Source organism: Harpegnathos saltator, unplaced genomic scaffold (genome assembly GCF_003227715.2).
Source record: "Harpegnathos saltator strain DR-91 unplaced genomic scaffold, Hsal_v8.6 scaffold137, whole genome shotgun sequence".
NCBI classification, from domain to species: domain Eukaryota; kingdom Metazoa; phylum Arthropoda; class Insecta; order Hymenoptera; family Formicidae; genus Harpegnathos; species Harpegnathos saltator.
In genome coordinates, this window is record NW_020229914.1 from 42,586 (window position 1) to 57,625 (window position 15,040).

Genomic DNA, 15,040 nt, shown 5'->3' on the forward strand with positions numbered 1-15,040 from the left:
TCGGCGTTAGCGTGTATAGGTGGTAGTGGTTATTCGAGGGTGGGTATTTAGTTATTTCGCAGTTGGTTACTTGGCGGTCTCCATTTTGTGTACTCACTAGTCAGTTGTCAGTCACGAGTAGTCAGCCGTGCGTGTAAGAGAGAAGGAGGCAAGAATATATATCCCTTCCGTCAACGATTCCCTCGGCGAAAGTATATTCGACCGGTGCCGGCAGTAAGTGTGAGTATATATATGTCAAGGTTTTGCATGCATGTATGTAGACTCAATCAGATGCACATTAGGATATTTGGTTATGCTAATAAGGTTATGCACTGTTACCACAGTGCTTCTGCAACGGGAACATGACTCTGAAAACTGAAATTCAGATACCGGGTCTGCTATCCATCCGTGAAATGACGGAGGTGCGCTGGAAAAGGAGATGGAGGAGGAGATTGGCGGCCGATTTTTGGCTATACGGGGATCTAGATATGAGCCCTGATCCGGACGCCTATGGTCTAAAAAATTTGTTCAGGTGAGTAATAGATACAGAAGCTCATACTAAATTCTGATTGAAAGGCACATCTAATTGGCAATCGTTTCGTTCGTTGCAGGGAGCGAGCTGGATGCTGAGACCGACGCGTATAGGTGTTATGTGTTAATCGCATAATGCCTGTATAGTGATGTTTTATAGAATATAATTATTTTCGATTAACTTTGCATTACCATTTATTATACCCCCTCTTCTCTTTCCTCGAAAGGCTTTAATACACTGTCCCTATGATATTTTAAGGCGTAAGAATCTCCTTTTTATTTCTAATTTTTATTTTCCCTCTAGAGTTATTCAATAAAATTTGAAAAGCAAAGTCTTAGTAAGAAAGAGGTGGGTAAAAAGGTATTAGTTGTTAACAGTAAGGTGGTATGAATAACGGTTTCTGCTAGGATTGATCATGATATAGGAATGCGCGGTTTATTTTATCGAGGAGATAGCGGGAAGAGGGTGGTGCAGTCCGTGGCTTGCGTTGCACAGTGGAAGTTGATTTTTGTCTACTCGTTTAAGTTTGATGGCAAGAATTCTCTAATTACTGTTACTAGTAGCTCCTTTTAATGGGAGGATTAATTATTAGTATATAACTATTGTGTGGGCGATCATGTGGATAAACGATTGAAGTATTGGTGATAACATGAAGGACAGGTAGCAATGAGTGATACGTCGGTATCGCGATTATAGTTCATGAACCCTTTTGTACGTGAACAATAATTTCCTGAGTTATTATTTTTCAGCAACAATTTTAGTCCAGTCGGTAAGGAGGGGCGCGAGTAGGTACGCTCTGCGGCCGGGAGACGACGGTGGCGCGACGTGCCTTTAGGCTACCGCGGTGTACTGCTCTAGGGCCTATGAACAAGTTTGTTGCGCCATTTTGTTGCACGGGTGAGTGTAAAATTTTAAAATTTCAGTGTATCGCGTTTATTAATCATTATTTTATCCTCGTTTGCTTTTCGGCGGCAGGTTTAAACATAGGACTACGAAATATAACTAGGCTAGTAATATACTATGATTCGATATTAATAAAAGGAGAATTGTATTATAACAATAGCTTATTAGATAGGATGGTAAGTGAGTGGTTAGATTGGGTCTCAATACTTAACAGCTGTAGCGCAGTTATATGTATATATATCATTAGTTTATTTGTTAAATATATTGAAAATGAGATTATAACTTGTATATGATTCATCACTGTCTTCCCGGCCTTTCTGCAATCGTTTTACATTTTGTAGGGTTGTCAACAAATATTTTAAAATAATAAATTGTTAAGTCAGATATACAGGGTGCACGATTTATCTGAAGACATTGAAATATCTCGAGAACTATGCATTGGATAAAAAAAAGTGGTCAATAAAAGTTGTTAGCCTCGAAGGGGGACACCCAATGATACCAAACTCGACCTCCCACCTCACCCCCTGGGGGTGGGGATGGGGGCAACTTTGAAATCTTAAATGGAAACCCCCAGTTTTTATTGCAGATACGGGTTCTACGCCATAAAATACGTAAATTTTGTCCGAAACTTTTTTTTGATTCGTGATAGATGGCGCTGTAATCGCAAAAAATTATATTTTCCGCAATTCTCCAGAAATGATCATTGGATTGAGAAATTAAAAATACCTGTTCAATATTTTTAAAGAACATAATAAACGTTATTCCCTCCCATCCTCTCGGGGTAGGGTGGGTGGTAACGTTCAAATCTCAAATGGGAACCCGAATCGAAGAGGGAACTACTCGACGCGCCACTGTAGGTGTATGGCGAACTACGGCTTATTATAAAAGGCAGTGCAATGCGGTCAGAACTCACTTTTCTTTCAGAATTAGAACTGAAAGCATCTCTAACAATTTCATTTTACTTGACTAGTTTTTATTACCTGCATATCTACTCTTCATTCTTTGAACAGAATTGCAAGTGGAAAATGAATTCTGCAACCGTAGAAGAAAAAATTGAAATGATTCTGATTTATGGTGAATGTAGGAGGAATGTTGACGATGCTGTTGCCTTGTATGCTGAGCGTTTTCCAGACAATGTTCGCTCACGTTCTTTTTTTTACAAAGTTGTGACTTCCTTTATCTCGGATGGCAGCGTACAAACTAAAAAAAGAAAACGAAGAACAACTGTTACAGGAGAAGTTAATGAAATAGCTGTGCTAGCAGCTGTTCACCACAACCCACAGGTAAGCACTCGGTAATTACATCGCGCTTTCGGAATTTCCGGAGATAGTATTCGCAGAATATTGCATCGTCATAAGTATCATATTTCACTGCATCAAGAACTTCATGGCGATGATTTTCATAATCGAGTGGTGTTTTGTGAATGGGCACTTCAACAAATGCAAACGAACCCCAATTTCATTGCTAACGTACTATTTTCAGATGAGTCTACATTCACAAACCATGGTGGCGTTAATCGACATAACATGCATTACTGGAGTGTAGAAAATCCCCACTGGTTACGACAAGTTGAACATCAACGTCCTTGGTCGGTTAACGTTTGGAATCATAGGGAACAGATTCATTGGTCCTTATTTTATTGAAGGTAATTTGAATGGAATCAAATATCGAAATTTCCTGGAACAGGAACTACCACCATTACTTGATGATGTTGCCTTGGACGTTCGACAAAGTATGTGGTTTCAGCATGACGGTTGCCCAGCGCATAACTCAATAGCAGCACGGGAAGTATTAGATCGTGATTACAATAGTCGGTGGATTGGCAGAGGTGGCCCGATTAATTGGCCTGCTAGGTCGCCTGATTTGACATCGCCGGATTTCTTTCTGTGGGGTTACCTAAAAGATAAGGTTTATCAACAAGTGCCAACAACTCGTGAAAACATGGTAGAACGCATAAGAAACGCTTGCGCTGAAACTCCCGCAGATATGCTTCTATCCTGTGTACAGTCATTTGAAAAAAGGATCAATAAGTGTATTGAAGTTGAAGGTAAAAATTTCGAACACTTACTCTAATTAATTGAACAGTGAGAGGCAAGGGGACTCATATTAAAAAGGCACCCCGATCTGTGAGAGGCAAGGGGACTCACATTAAAAAAGTACCCGAAGGGAACATAAAACTACTACGTCCTCGTCGTTGTTCCTGTAACGCTAAAAGTAGTTTCTCGGAAAAATTCAACGCTATCACGAATGAAAAAAATTGTTTCAATAAAAATTTCACGTACAATCTAACTCTGCAATGAAAAATGTGGGTCCCCATTTGAGATTTCAACGTTATCACCCACCCTACCCCGAGAGGATGGGGGGGAATAACTTTTATTATGTTCTTTAAAAATATTGAACAGGTATTTTTTATTTCTCAATCCAATGATCATTTCTGGAGAATTGCGGAAAATATAATTTTTTGCGATTACAACGCCATCTATCACGAATCAAAAAAAAAGTTTCGGACAAAATTTACGTATTTTGTGGCGTAGAATCCGTATCTGCAATAAAAATGGGGGTTTCCATTTAAGATTTCAAAGTTGCCCCCAATCCCCATCCCCAAAGGGTGGGGTGGGAGGTCGAGTTTGGTATCATTGGATGTCCCCCTTCGAGACTAACAACTTTCATTAATCACTTTTTTTATCCAATGCATAGTTCTCGAGATATTTCAATGTCTTCAGATAAATCGTGCACCCTGTACATATATATTATAGATGAAATGTATTATTTCGTATAGTAGGATACAATATATTGGTTATATATAATTATATATAAGGAGAGGTATCACGCAAGATATTATATAAGAATAAGGGTTATATAGGGTGTTGAATAAGTGAGTATAATGCAAGTTCAGAAGTATAGCATGTGTACGTATACTATGTGCGCATGGGTGCGTTGTTAGAGTGAAGGGTACTAAAAATATAATTGTTACAGGTTCCGACGAATATAGAAGGCGCTTGGGACGCGGGATACAGATAGTTCGTGACTTGTTGGCGCCTAGCCGGAGGTGGCGACTTTAAAGGGTACGTACATGCTGACTTCGTTTCGTTTCTCGATTCAGTTGTCCATTAAGTGGAAATCTTTGTGGCAATTAAATTTTGAAAATTTTCTTCCAGCCTCGGAATAGCGGGACGTTACACACGCCAGGGTCTAAAAGATCGCGTCGAATTAAGTTCATGGCGGATCCTGAATCGATCATTAAAAGAGCAGTTTTGTTAAGATCCGGCGACGAAAACATGACGTTCGGAACGTTACCTGAGATTGTATTTAAATTTATGTGTTGGAGGCTCCGAGTGCCTCCTGAAATTGAACCAACTTTTGAATAGGACGCCCTGTCTGTTCCGTGTCGCGGCGAGCATCGCTCTGGACCAGGACACATGTCGCGTTTTCCGGAACGGCGGTTTGCGTGGGAGTGCTTGTATTTTCTAATGACCGCCTATAAGCTAGTTTACGACACTCAGACATTATGTGTCCGGGGGCTTTGCAATAACGACATAGAATAAGTGAAGGGGCATTGGGACCTGGTTGCCCTGGAATCAGAGGTTTCACGAAAGAAATTGGCGATCGCTGCAGTATTTGGCAAGGTTGATTGTTTTAATAGGAGGCATTAAATTGAGGGCTCGAGTTGAAGGGATTTGTGTCCTGTCGCGCTAAAGGGAGTAGTCGATTATGAAAAGAAGATTTCCGCCTACTTGTCTCAGTCTCTAATGTTTTGGATAATTGTATAGCCTTAGTAAAGGCCTTCTCTAAGTCTTCGTATCCCTCAAGTTTAACCCGAATTAGTAAATCGGATGGTAAGCCGTTGACAAAACTTTCTAATGTGTCCCTGTCTACAGTGTCGATTATCCATCTGTCTAAGTGTCGGTTTTGTACTAATTCACAGTCTAAAATAGCTGTGCGTAATTCTTTTATCCGCGCGATATAATAAAAAATTGATTCTTGAGGCTTCATGTACGCATTGCCTAATTCGCCTCTATATTAATTAAGAGATTTATTTGGCCCGAATATTAATTTTAGTTTTTGTAATAGTTCCGCGACGCCATCATAACGTGAGCCTTCTACAGCAGTGTATGCGTGTCCTTGCAGTTTACTTAAAATTAGTTGACATAGGTAAGGTTCGTGTGACGCAGGTATTAAATCGAGTGCTCTCTCGCATGTTTTACAAAATTGGAATACGGACATCCGTTGTCCATCGTACTTAGGAATTGAATCAGCTATATCTTTCAAACGAATAAATGGAGCATTGACAGGTGAATTTGGAGGAGGAGGACACGTGGTTGTTTCGAGATGACGCGGAGATGCCTGTCGAGGACTTACTTGTGGAGTGCATGCATTAATGTGTTCGCGTTAGCTTTGTAAGGACGCTACTTGCCTATCCAATTGTTGTATGTGTGAGGGTCTCTGAGACTCGCTAAATCCCGTTGCATGATTTCTACTAGTTTGACTAAATTTAATATGTCGGTAGGAGAGCTTAGGTGTGTCGATTCGCTTCAATTTCTGCTTGTCGCCTTTCTAAATCTAGCTGTTGCGCCTGAAGGGCTTCGCTTTGCTCGTGTATAATTTTTTCCTTTTCGCCCATGCGTTTGGTAAAAATATCTACCTCGACCACGGTTAGGGCCTGTCCTTGTTCCTCTGATTCTAATTGCGACTTGTCCGTCCCGGACAAGGATTTATTTGAACGCGTATGATATGCCATTGCGAAATGAAACTTCGATCTATGTTATGCTGAGGAAATGCTCCTAAGAGTTCGAGAAACCCCACAAGTTTCACCTAAGTGTACGAGGGTTGTAAGAAAATTCTAATTCCTAAAAGAAGAATGTTTTAAGTATATACAAAATATAATCAACCTATTATAGAAATAAGGTTAGGGACTACGATAAACAAGAAAATGCTCTTAAGAGGTTGTGTAAAGACGTAAAATGTTCTCCTTATTCCGGAAATTTTGGCCTATCCTACCGCTGCCACCAAATTTGTTGTTGTTGTGTAACGTCTCGCGTCTCCCTAGGGATCGTGATCCGCCTGCTCTCTATTTATTTAGGCCTACCTGCTTACACTGGCACTGCCTGGGATGCCGAGTGCTTTTCCGGACAGATGGCGAAGGAGGGAAGTATGGTGATTGTAGGTATTATAATGATAATAATTGTTCTATGGAACTAATCTAAGGCTAGGTGAGGATGAAAGTAATCAGGTGAGAGAAAGAAGTATTATGAAGTTATTCTTACAAAATAGGTGAGAGGTAAAAGGTAACAAAGGGTTTTCAGAAAGAAATATTTTGAATATATATTTAGGCTGATTTATTAGTGTAATACAAATAATATGATAGTGTACGAGGGGGTTCAGTAGTGGAGTAAGACTCTAACTGGTAAATATAAGTTGCCCTTTTGTTATTGAACTCGTCGTCTTGCGTTAAGTTAATGACTTTTATAACGAGTGTTTCAGTAGTAGTGTGCCTATAATTGGACCGAATTTTACTTGTGCGTGTTGTAGAAGGTGTTAGGGATGGTGTTGACTCTGGTTTAAAACGTTTCGGGGTAGAGTGTAAAGTATGTGGAGAGTTTAAAAGTACTAATGAGACGGTTTCGCAATAAAAATTTGACGTATGATGAGGGAATCAGTTCGTGTCCCGTGACGTCATGTATGATCCTCGGTTTAGTGGGGTCCATATGCTGTCCTAACAGCGCCGCTCTCTTGCAGGCCTCTTTTCTTTGCAGTCTGGCCTTTTGTCTTTGGCCGCCGCGATGCTTATTCGGCATCTATAGATTTCATTTCTTAAATAATATTGTGATCTCGCATTGAGAAAGGAAAAAGAAAACAATACGATGATCAAAACGGTTTTGGTTACGTGTCTAGAACATGGAGATTCCAGAAATGAATTAATTGACTAAAAGGTCTGATGCCAGGGTTTGATTGTTAAATAACTTGATATTATGCTCTTCTTACGGTTGCTGTAGCAAGGTTAGGTTGTGTTGGGGCAATGGTTTTGGATGAAAGAGTAGGGTGGCGACCGTTAGCTGCGCCCCTAACTATGAAGGATACTATGCACTGTGTAGACTCCCGATTTTACTTGCTAAATTCTATTCTTGCTGGATAAGAGGTTGTCTTATGATTTGGATAGGAGGGTTGGGATAAAGGGAGCCGAGTTGCATCCGTGAGGTGCTCCTCAGTCAGGTAAGGACAGAGGCGGGTGGCACCCGTGAGGCGCTCCCCGAAGGTTAGCAAGATCGCAGAAATATTATGCAAAAAAGTAAATTAGTTACTCAATACGTAACGAACCTTCTGGCAAGAGACTATAGTAGAGCATGGATTGAATTAAATAAATGAATGAAAGTGAAAGAGCTCGATTTATCTTGATTGACTGAGTCCCGAAAAAATGTTCAACTAGAAGAGATATAGTAGCAAAAGCGACGAGGATACTAGATAAAACTAGGATGCATAATGCAAAATAATGAAATATCATGAGCCTATGCAATGGCATGAGTACATAAAATTCAAGGATTATAGGAAAATGACAAATTCACAGCATATAAGAGATGATTAACACGAACGCCGGTGCAATGGCGCACATGAATACACACAGTTTCAAGAATGTCAAAAATACACAATAATCAAATATCAATCAAATATCAAAATGTCACAAATACATAGCGAAAATCACATGTAAAATGGGGGTGAGGTAGGATGCACTTGTCTGAGCTAAATTAATTGAATGAAAGTATCATAGAATAGTTAATGCATATGTAGAGTCAAAGCATAATATCAAAATTCAGAGTAAAATGCAATTTTATTAATTATTCTTATTATATGCAAGGGAATAGACATCTGAACAAAGTCTTGTAATGTACTGATAAGTAGAGTATAATCTTAAAACTTTTAATAATGTAAGAATATAGCAAACTGAACGTACGCAAGTGCAGTTCAAAATGGAGACAAAGGATGAATAATTTCAAATACGTGAATACATAGAATAAGATTATATATATATGTGTATAAAGATGTCTTATAACTAGCGTATTGTAAGGGAAGAGAGAGAGAGAGAGAGCACATATACTGAAAAGACGGCTTTTCTTGAGTCTTTTACAAGACTATAGTTAAATTGATAATATCACTACCTGTCAAAAGTGTGAGAATCTGGGAGGTTGGAGTAAGCAAGTTGTAATAAGCAGAGTCTCCGGCATGAGGAGTTCGCCTGGAGACTGTGTCAGTGTGGTGGAATACCATAGATGCCGAGGATCTTACGTCTAATGATACGGTCCTGTGCTTTGCACCGATGCCGTGCGCTATGGCCCTGTGCCTTGAACCGTTGCCGTGCTCTCGCAAGGAAGGAGGAATAAGGAATATTGTATGAGTGGCTCACTGGCTCGACAGGTACTGTGTCATGATACCCCAAAAAATGGAATAAACCAAAATGACAAGGAGTCTCTCTTTCTTCTAACACCTTACAGTGTATTGTAAAACGAAAATTCAGATATAGTACTCGGAAGACGGTTAACGCATCATAGAATACGTGTATGCGAATGTAAATGTGAAGAATATAAAAAGCAAGTGAATAATATATGTTGATGTCAACGAAAGCAAACGATAACTTATGGGTATACGATTATTGGAATTGTCAAGTGACTTTACCGTATTATAAGGAGTAAGACACTTATTCACTCACGACGCAATATTTAGAGATGATCACTCGCGAATATTATAACCGCACTGGCTTTATATGAATCGCGTAACACGGTGTGTATATGGTGTGTGTAAAATAAAAGGAGTACTTACGATTATTATCTTATTTCGCAACGTTCTTATTGTATATAATATTCGTCAATATGTCACTGGCCTAAGCTTGGCTTGGAAATCCTGGAGAATAGCTAGTTCGGCGATTGAATAAAACTGTATACTGACGCGAACGGCTCGGACGCGATGATCGGAGTCGGAGTCGATTGGTTCGCGTAGCACAATTCAGAAAACACTTCTCACGGAGTATTCTTAAGAACAGCCCGGAGATGCGTATAATGTCTACTGTGAAGGCTCTGAAGGAGCGTAGTCAGAGGCTCTTAATGAGACAGATCGTTGTCCTTGGTGGCACGTCTGCTCGGAGACACTCTTTCGCTTCACAAGTATTATGACAGGCGACTGAGAGCTCTCTAGAGAGGCATGTCTTTACTGCTTGGAAGGTGGAAGTCGACTTTGCGGTGGGAGCTGGTCCCGGGGCCTCGTTCGGTCCGGTGTAACGTCCCACGACGTGCTCTCTTCCATTATAATTTTTCGCCTTAAACCCGAAAGCTAACAAGAAACATGATTAATTTTAATCATCCAAACTGTTTATTCACGATCGAAATTAAGAATGAAAGCGTATATCATTTAAGACTATAACAATTTGACCAAACCGATTAATGCAATCGAAGGGCCCTTTAAAATGCTACAAATTTTGTATTGAGGGAAGTCTTGTAAAGTCAATAGTTTAAAAATTATAGCCACTCAAAATTTTATCAATCAGAGGAAATTCGATATATCTCAGTAAACATAAAACCAAAAACAACGATTCAAATTTCTAGTAGAAATATAAAAAGCCTCCACCTAACAGCTATACTGAAAATTTATTAAGTGTTAACATTTAAGAGATATATTAAAGAACAAATAGTTTTAGTAACAAAAAATGTCAAACCTGAAACTGGGAAACCCCCCTCCCAAGCCCCACTAATACGTACAGCATGCGAAAACTAGGAAAAGCTTAAATAATTAATTTTTAACACCTGCGTACTTAGAGAATAGTTAGACTATGTACCTGCAATAGTCAAAGTTGAGAATTATTTAATAGGAAGGAAACTAGAGTCAATTAATAATTATTAATTACTTGCTAAAATTAAAGAATCATTCGAAACGTCCATTAACAAAATTTGGTAATTTTTACTTGAAAAATAACGAAAGTCATTTGTTCAGGTTCAAAAGACACTCAAATACTTTACTCAGCCTGAAACTAACTTGTTCTGACTCTAGCTACGCATAAACGTCTTACTTAGCATAAAACTTACTCTCTTGTTCACTCTTAGATACTTTACTCACTCGAAATTGTTCGTACAGTATCACGGCCCGAGTTTTCCACGTATATTAAGAAATTATTTGTTCATTCGGTCTTCCACAACCAAAGGCTTGCATACGTCTCAAAAAAGAGTAATTATAAGCAGTGCAACGTTCCTCGACTCGCGCCTTACAAAAGAAAATTTTCGAAATTTAACAAGAGGAATTAATATTAGCTAAAGTCAGGAAAAAATTGAAGCTGACAACAATAATTTGTCGTAAGCATGCGACACTTTACCCACATCGAGCATCTCGTGTGACCACTTTACATGTTATATCTGAAACAATTATATTTTGTTATAAATCAAGGTATTCACAGACCTATATTATATTTAATACATTCGCACTCTCAGTCGCTTATTCACTAACTCACACTTATACATATACACACACATATATATATCTGCGTATTCATATATATGTATAGGGTGATTGATTTGAAGTGACATATATATATACATGTATTTGTCAAATTCGAAGAAGTATAAAAACTTGTTGTAATAAAAATTACTTGGTAAATAAGAATACATATAAATAAAAGAAGTCATATAAAAGAAATATACCTTTTTGCAGAAAATGCGACAAGGCTAAACCTAGGTCAACAGAATTTTCTAAATAGAACATTAAATTTTTATAACATATTCTGGTAGATTACCTTGAGAATTTTCAAAACACTAGCTGAAAGTCCATTTTATTGATTAGCTTACAAGTTACGGAATTCTAAAAAATATATTATATATTGTTACGTCCCGGTCGGCCGCGGCTGCGATACTAGACTGCAGGTACTCGGGCCTGGACGCGGGACTAGATCGCTATTTTTGGGTCGAACGAATCGTATGATTCTCCCCAGGGATACGCGCGATCTGGCGGGCTCGACACGAGATTCCACGAAGTATGAAGCATTTGGCACTTACCCGTTCCTTCAGTCCAATGTAACAATTTGGCACACCTATGTCATGGAGTTGCGCACATGCTCACGTAGCCGGTCGAAAGTCGGAGGTTTTCCGTTCCAGGTACGGTTGGTGTGAGGCGGGGTAGATGCTCCGTAGTAGTGGTGGAGGATCTCTGCATGCAACCGGCGGTAAAAGGCAGGCCTCGGGTCTCTTGGCGAGAATCCGCGTCGAATGTTCGGTAAACGTGGGATGGTATCACAATCGATTCTACTAACGCGGTATGACTCGCGAACGTTGGCTTTCAGGTCTGGCACGGGCGACTGAGGAGATTCCGGAGGACAAGGGGGCTTGGTTGAGCGAGGAGGCTCCTCGTCGGGAGCAGAGTTGTCGGGTTCGATACCTAGGTAAGGGTGGTAAGCTTGTCCGTGTTTTAGCTGGTATTCCAATTTCTTGATGAATTTCTTACGACCTCCCCTGCGTACAGGGCGCATTTGGAATCACTCCCGTGACTCTGGCTAACGGTATCTGCAAGGTCGATTCGGAAGTCCCTACGCTGTCAGGCGGTGCGATCAAGCCGCAACCTATACGCCTTCGAGCGACTAGTAGACGGTGCGGTCGAGCCGCAACCTGTGCGTCTACGGGTGGGCAGTGCGATCAAGCCGCAATCTGTACGCCCGCTAATCTAATGATGCGAATGCCTCAGAGAAGTCCGCGGCCAGTTTATCGACGAGGCAATTCCAATGCGTTAGCAGGGATGGGAGGAGATGGGAGAGTGAATTTAAACTTGAATTAACTAACAAGGATATATTTTAACTAAAAGGAATACACTAAAATATTCTAAGTTAGATTTGGTGAAAATATTCTAAGTTCACAAATACGAAAATATTCTGAGTTATTGGTATAATTATTGGTATAGTTATTGATATTGGGAGTACCAATAGATTTGGTACTTATTACTAGACCCTAAGAGGGATGGAGGAAGCACTGCACCAGATCACTGCACGACTGAGACTGCCGCTCGGACGCTCTGCAATCTCTGAGCTGCGGTTTTCCGGAGCCGCCGAATTTTCCTCCGGAATGGGGAGGTAGTGGGAGTTTGGAAATTGGGACTTAGAAAATTTCCCTGCTGAGGGACTTAGGAAAATTCTGAATTGAGGGACTTAGAAAAATTCTAGGTTGAAGGACTTAAAAAATTTGGGGATCGAGGGACTTAGAAAATTTATGGATCGAGGGACTTAGAAAAATTCTGGATTGAGGGACTTAGAAAATTTGGATAGGAAGAAAATAAGAGAGGAGAAAAGGAGAAAAAAAATTTTTGTGTGGTGCTTCCTTTTACAATTAGTGATGCGGATGTGACAATATTATGTCACAATTTCTTATTTAACATCCTCTATAATGCATAAATCCTCATATAATGCATAATATAATGCACTTTTCTTATTAATTAAATCATACAATATCGTTAACCATAATGCACTTACACATAACACTTAACTTATATAGTTTATTACTAGCCCTAGTTATATTTTATATTCTTATTCTTAAGCTCGTGAGTAGAATGCATAATACAAGGAAATTATGTTAAATATAACCGCGACAGATCAAAACTTTAAGATTTTATATTCACCTGTACAACAAAATGGCGGGACAAGCATAACGTTAAGCCTAACCCGGAACGCCGAGGCAGGCCGAGCCTTAAGGTACGTGGTGTCGCCATCGCGCCGCGGCCGCCGGGTGAATTCACTCGCGCTCATATGATTCTTATCCAAATTTGTCACTATAAAATAATTTCAAAATTATTATTAACACTTAGGAAACATCATAGGCAACAGTCATAAAGCTAATGTATCACCCACAGATGCTATATCACAAGTATAATTTAAAACCGGTTTCTGTAGTCCTTTTAATATTGAATATTCACTAGCACTAACATTACATTTATTGTATATCGCTAATAATCTTTACACTAACCAAATTGTCGGATAAAATGACCAAACAATCATATAATATTTCACCTACTAAACCAACGTAAGTTAAACTGCGAAAGATCTGACGCATACTACTCATGGCACCGCTTGGTACTGTTTATATCTACGATAAAATAAACACTCCGCTACGAATTCCTACGCCGAGACACGCATGAGTTATAACTTTTATCGAGGTTAGTTCATGATTAATAATTACTATAGATTTATCAAAAGTTATTCATTATAACAAAAAGCAAAATCCAAAGGGAATTAATAATAGGAAAATCCCTATAACACACTTGTATTGGGTGAGTGCAAAAGTTCGTGCGGAGTTTGTGAGTAAAAGTCACACAGTGATTAGGCAAACAAAAATCTTTATTCAATCAATGATATATTTTCCATCGTTTTCTATAATCTTTTCCCAACGTTCTGGCAGCATACGGATGCCTCGATCATAAAAACTGCGCGGTTTAGATTCGAAGAACGAAGAGACGCCGTTTTTTAAGGCCTCCAAAGAGTCAAAGTTTTTTCCATTTAAATAATTTTGCAATGACCGGAACAAGTGATAGTCAGATGGTGCGATATCAGGAGAATACGGTGGATGCGTTAAGACATCCCATTTCAGGCTCTTCAGTTTGCGCAGCGTCTTTTTCGAAACGTGTGGTCTGGCGTTGTCGTGATGAAAGACGACTCCCTTGCGATTTGACAAAATCGGACGTTTCTCTTTTATTTCTCGATTCAGATTGGTTAATTGGCGACAGTACTTGTCCGAATCAATCGTTTCGCCAGCGGGGAGAAGCTCGAAATAGATTATGCCCTTGCAATCCCACCAAACAGAGAGCATCACCTTCATCGGGTGCAAACTGGCCTTTGGCATTGCGTCACCATGCTCACCTGATTGTTTCCATGTCCGTTTGCGCTGAACATTGTTGTAGAGGACCCATTTCTCATCGCCCGTCACTAATCGATCCAAAAACGACTCGTTATTGAGCCGCCCGAGTAAAGAAACGGCTGCAGAAATTCGCTTGATTTTGTTCTTCTCGGTCAGCAAATGGGGCACCCATATATCGAGCTTCAAATCGAATCCCATCTTTTTTAAACGCCGAAAAGCGGTTGATCGGTCAACGTTTAATGCTGTAGCAACTTCTTCTGTTGAAATTCGCGGATTATTGAGCACTAAAGTACGCAAAACATCGTCATCAATGTCAGAAGCGTGACTCGTCTTCAAGGTTAAATTCTCCGCACCGAAATTTAGCAAACCATTTTTCCACAGTTCGTTTAGCTGGTGCTTCATCCTGATAAACATCCTGAATGTTTTTTACGGCTGCGGCAACGTTTATTCCCTTCCGAAACTCGTAAAGCATAACATGCCGTAAATGCACCTTATCGATACTCATTTTTAAAGTGATATTTCTCGAAGCAGTTTGTATGAAAACAAATGATTTTTTTTAATAACAGCTGAAGACGTCACCTTTCCAACGTTATATAATATGTAGATGGAAGTATTAATGACAATACTTTACGACGCTTATAACTCCATCTATTGAAACTCCGCACGAACTTTTGCACTCACCCAATACATAAGATATAACTATATTTTAAAAGGAATACAAAATACATATTTAGAATAATATATAAATATATATATATATTTA

The 15,040-nt window shown here is 39.5% G+C and overlaps 1 protein-coding gene across 1 annotated transcript; it reads left to right on the forward strand.

The window, feature by feature from the left end:
• The first annotated feature begins 2,420 nt into the window (after positions 1-2,420).
• Positions 2,421-3,190, forward strand: LOC112590702 (uncharacterized). The gene is made up of 2 exons (XM_025308051.1): positions 2,421-2,697; positions 2,897-3,190. The coding sequence occupies exons 1-2, from the start codon at positions 2,440-2,442 to the stop codon at positions 2,957-2,959; spliced, it is 321 nt and encodes a 106-aa protein (XP_025163836.1). The 5' UTR covers positions 2,421-2,439; the 3' UTR covers positions 2,960-3,190.
• Positions 3,191-15,040: the final 11,850 nt, after the last annotated feature.

Coding starts and splice junctions, on each gene's coding strand:
- LOC112590702 (XM_025308051.1), top strand. CDS start 2,440: ATGAATTCTGCAACCGTAGAAGAAAAAATTGAAATGATTCTGATTTAT. Junction 2,698..2,896: donor CTGTTCACCACAACCCACAG/GTAAGCACTCGG, acceptor TACTATTTTCAG/ATGAGTCTACATTCACAAAC.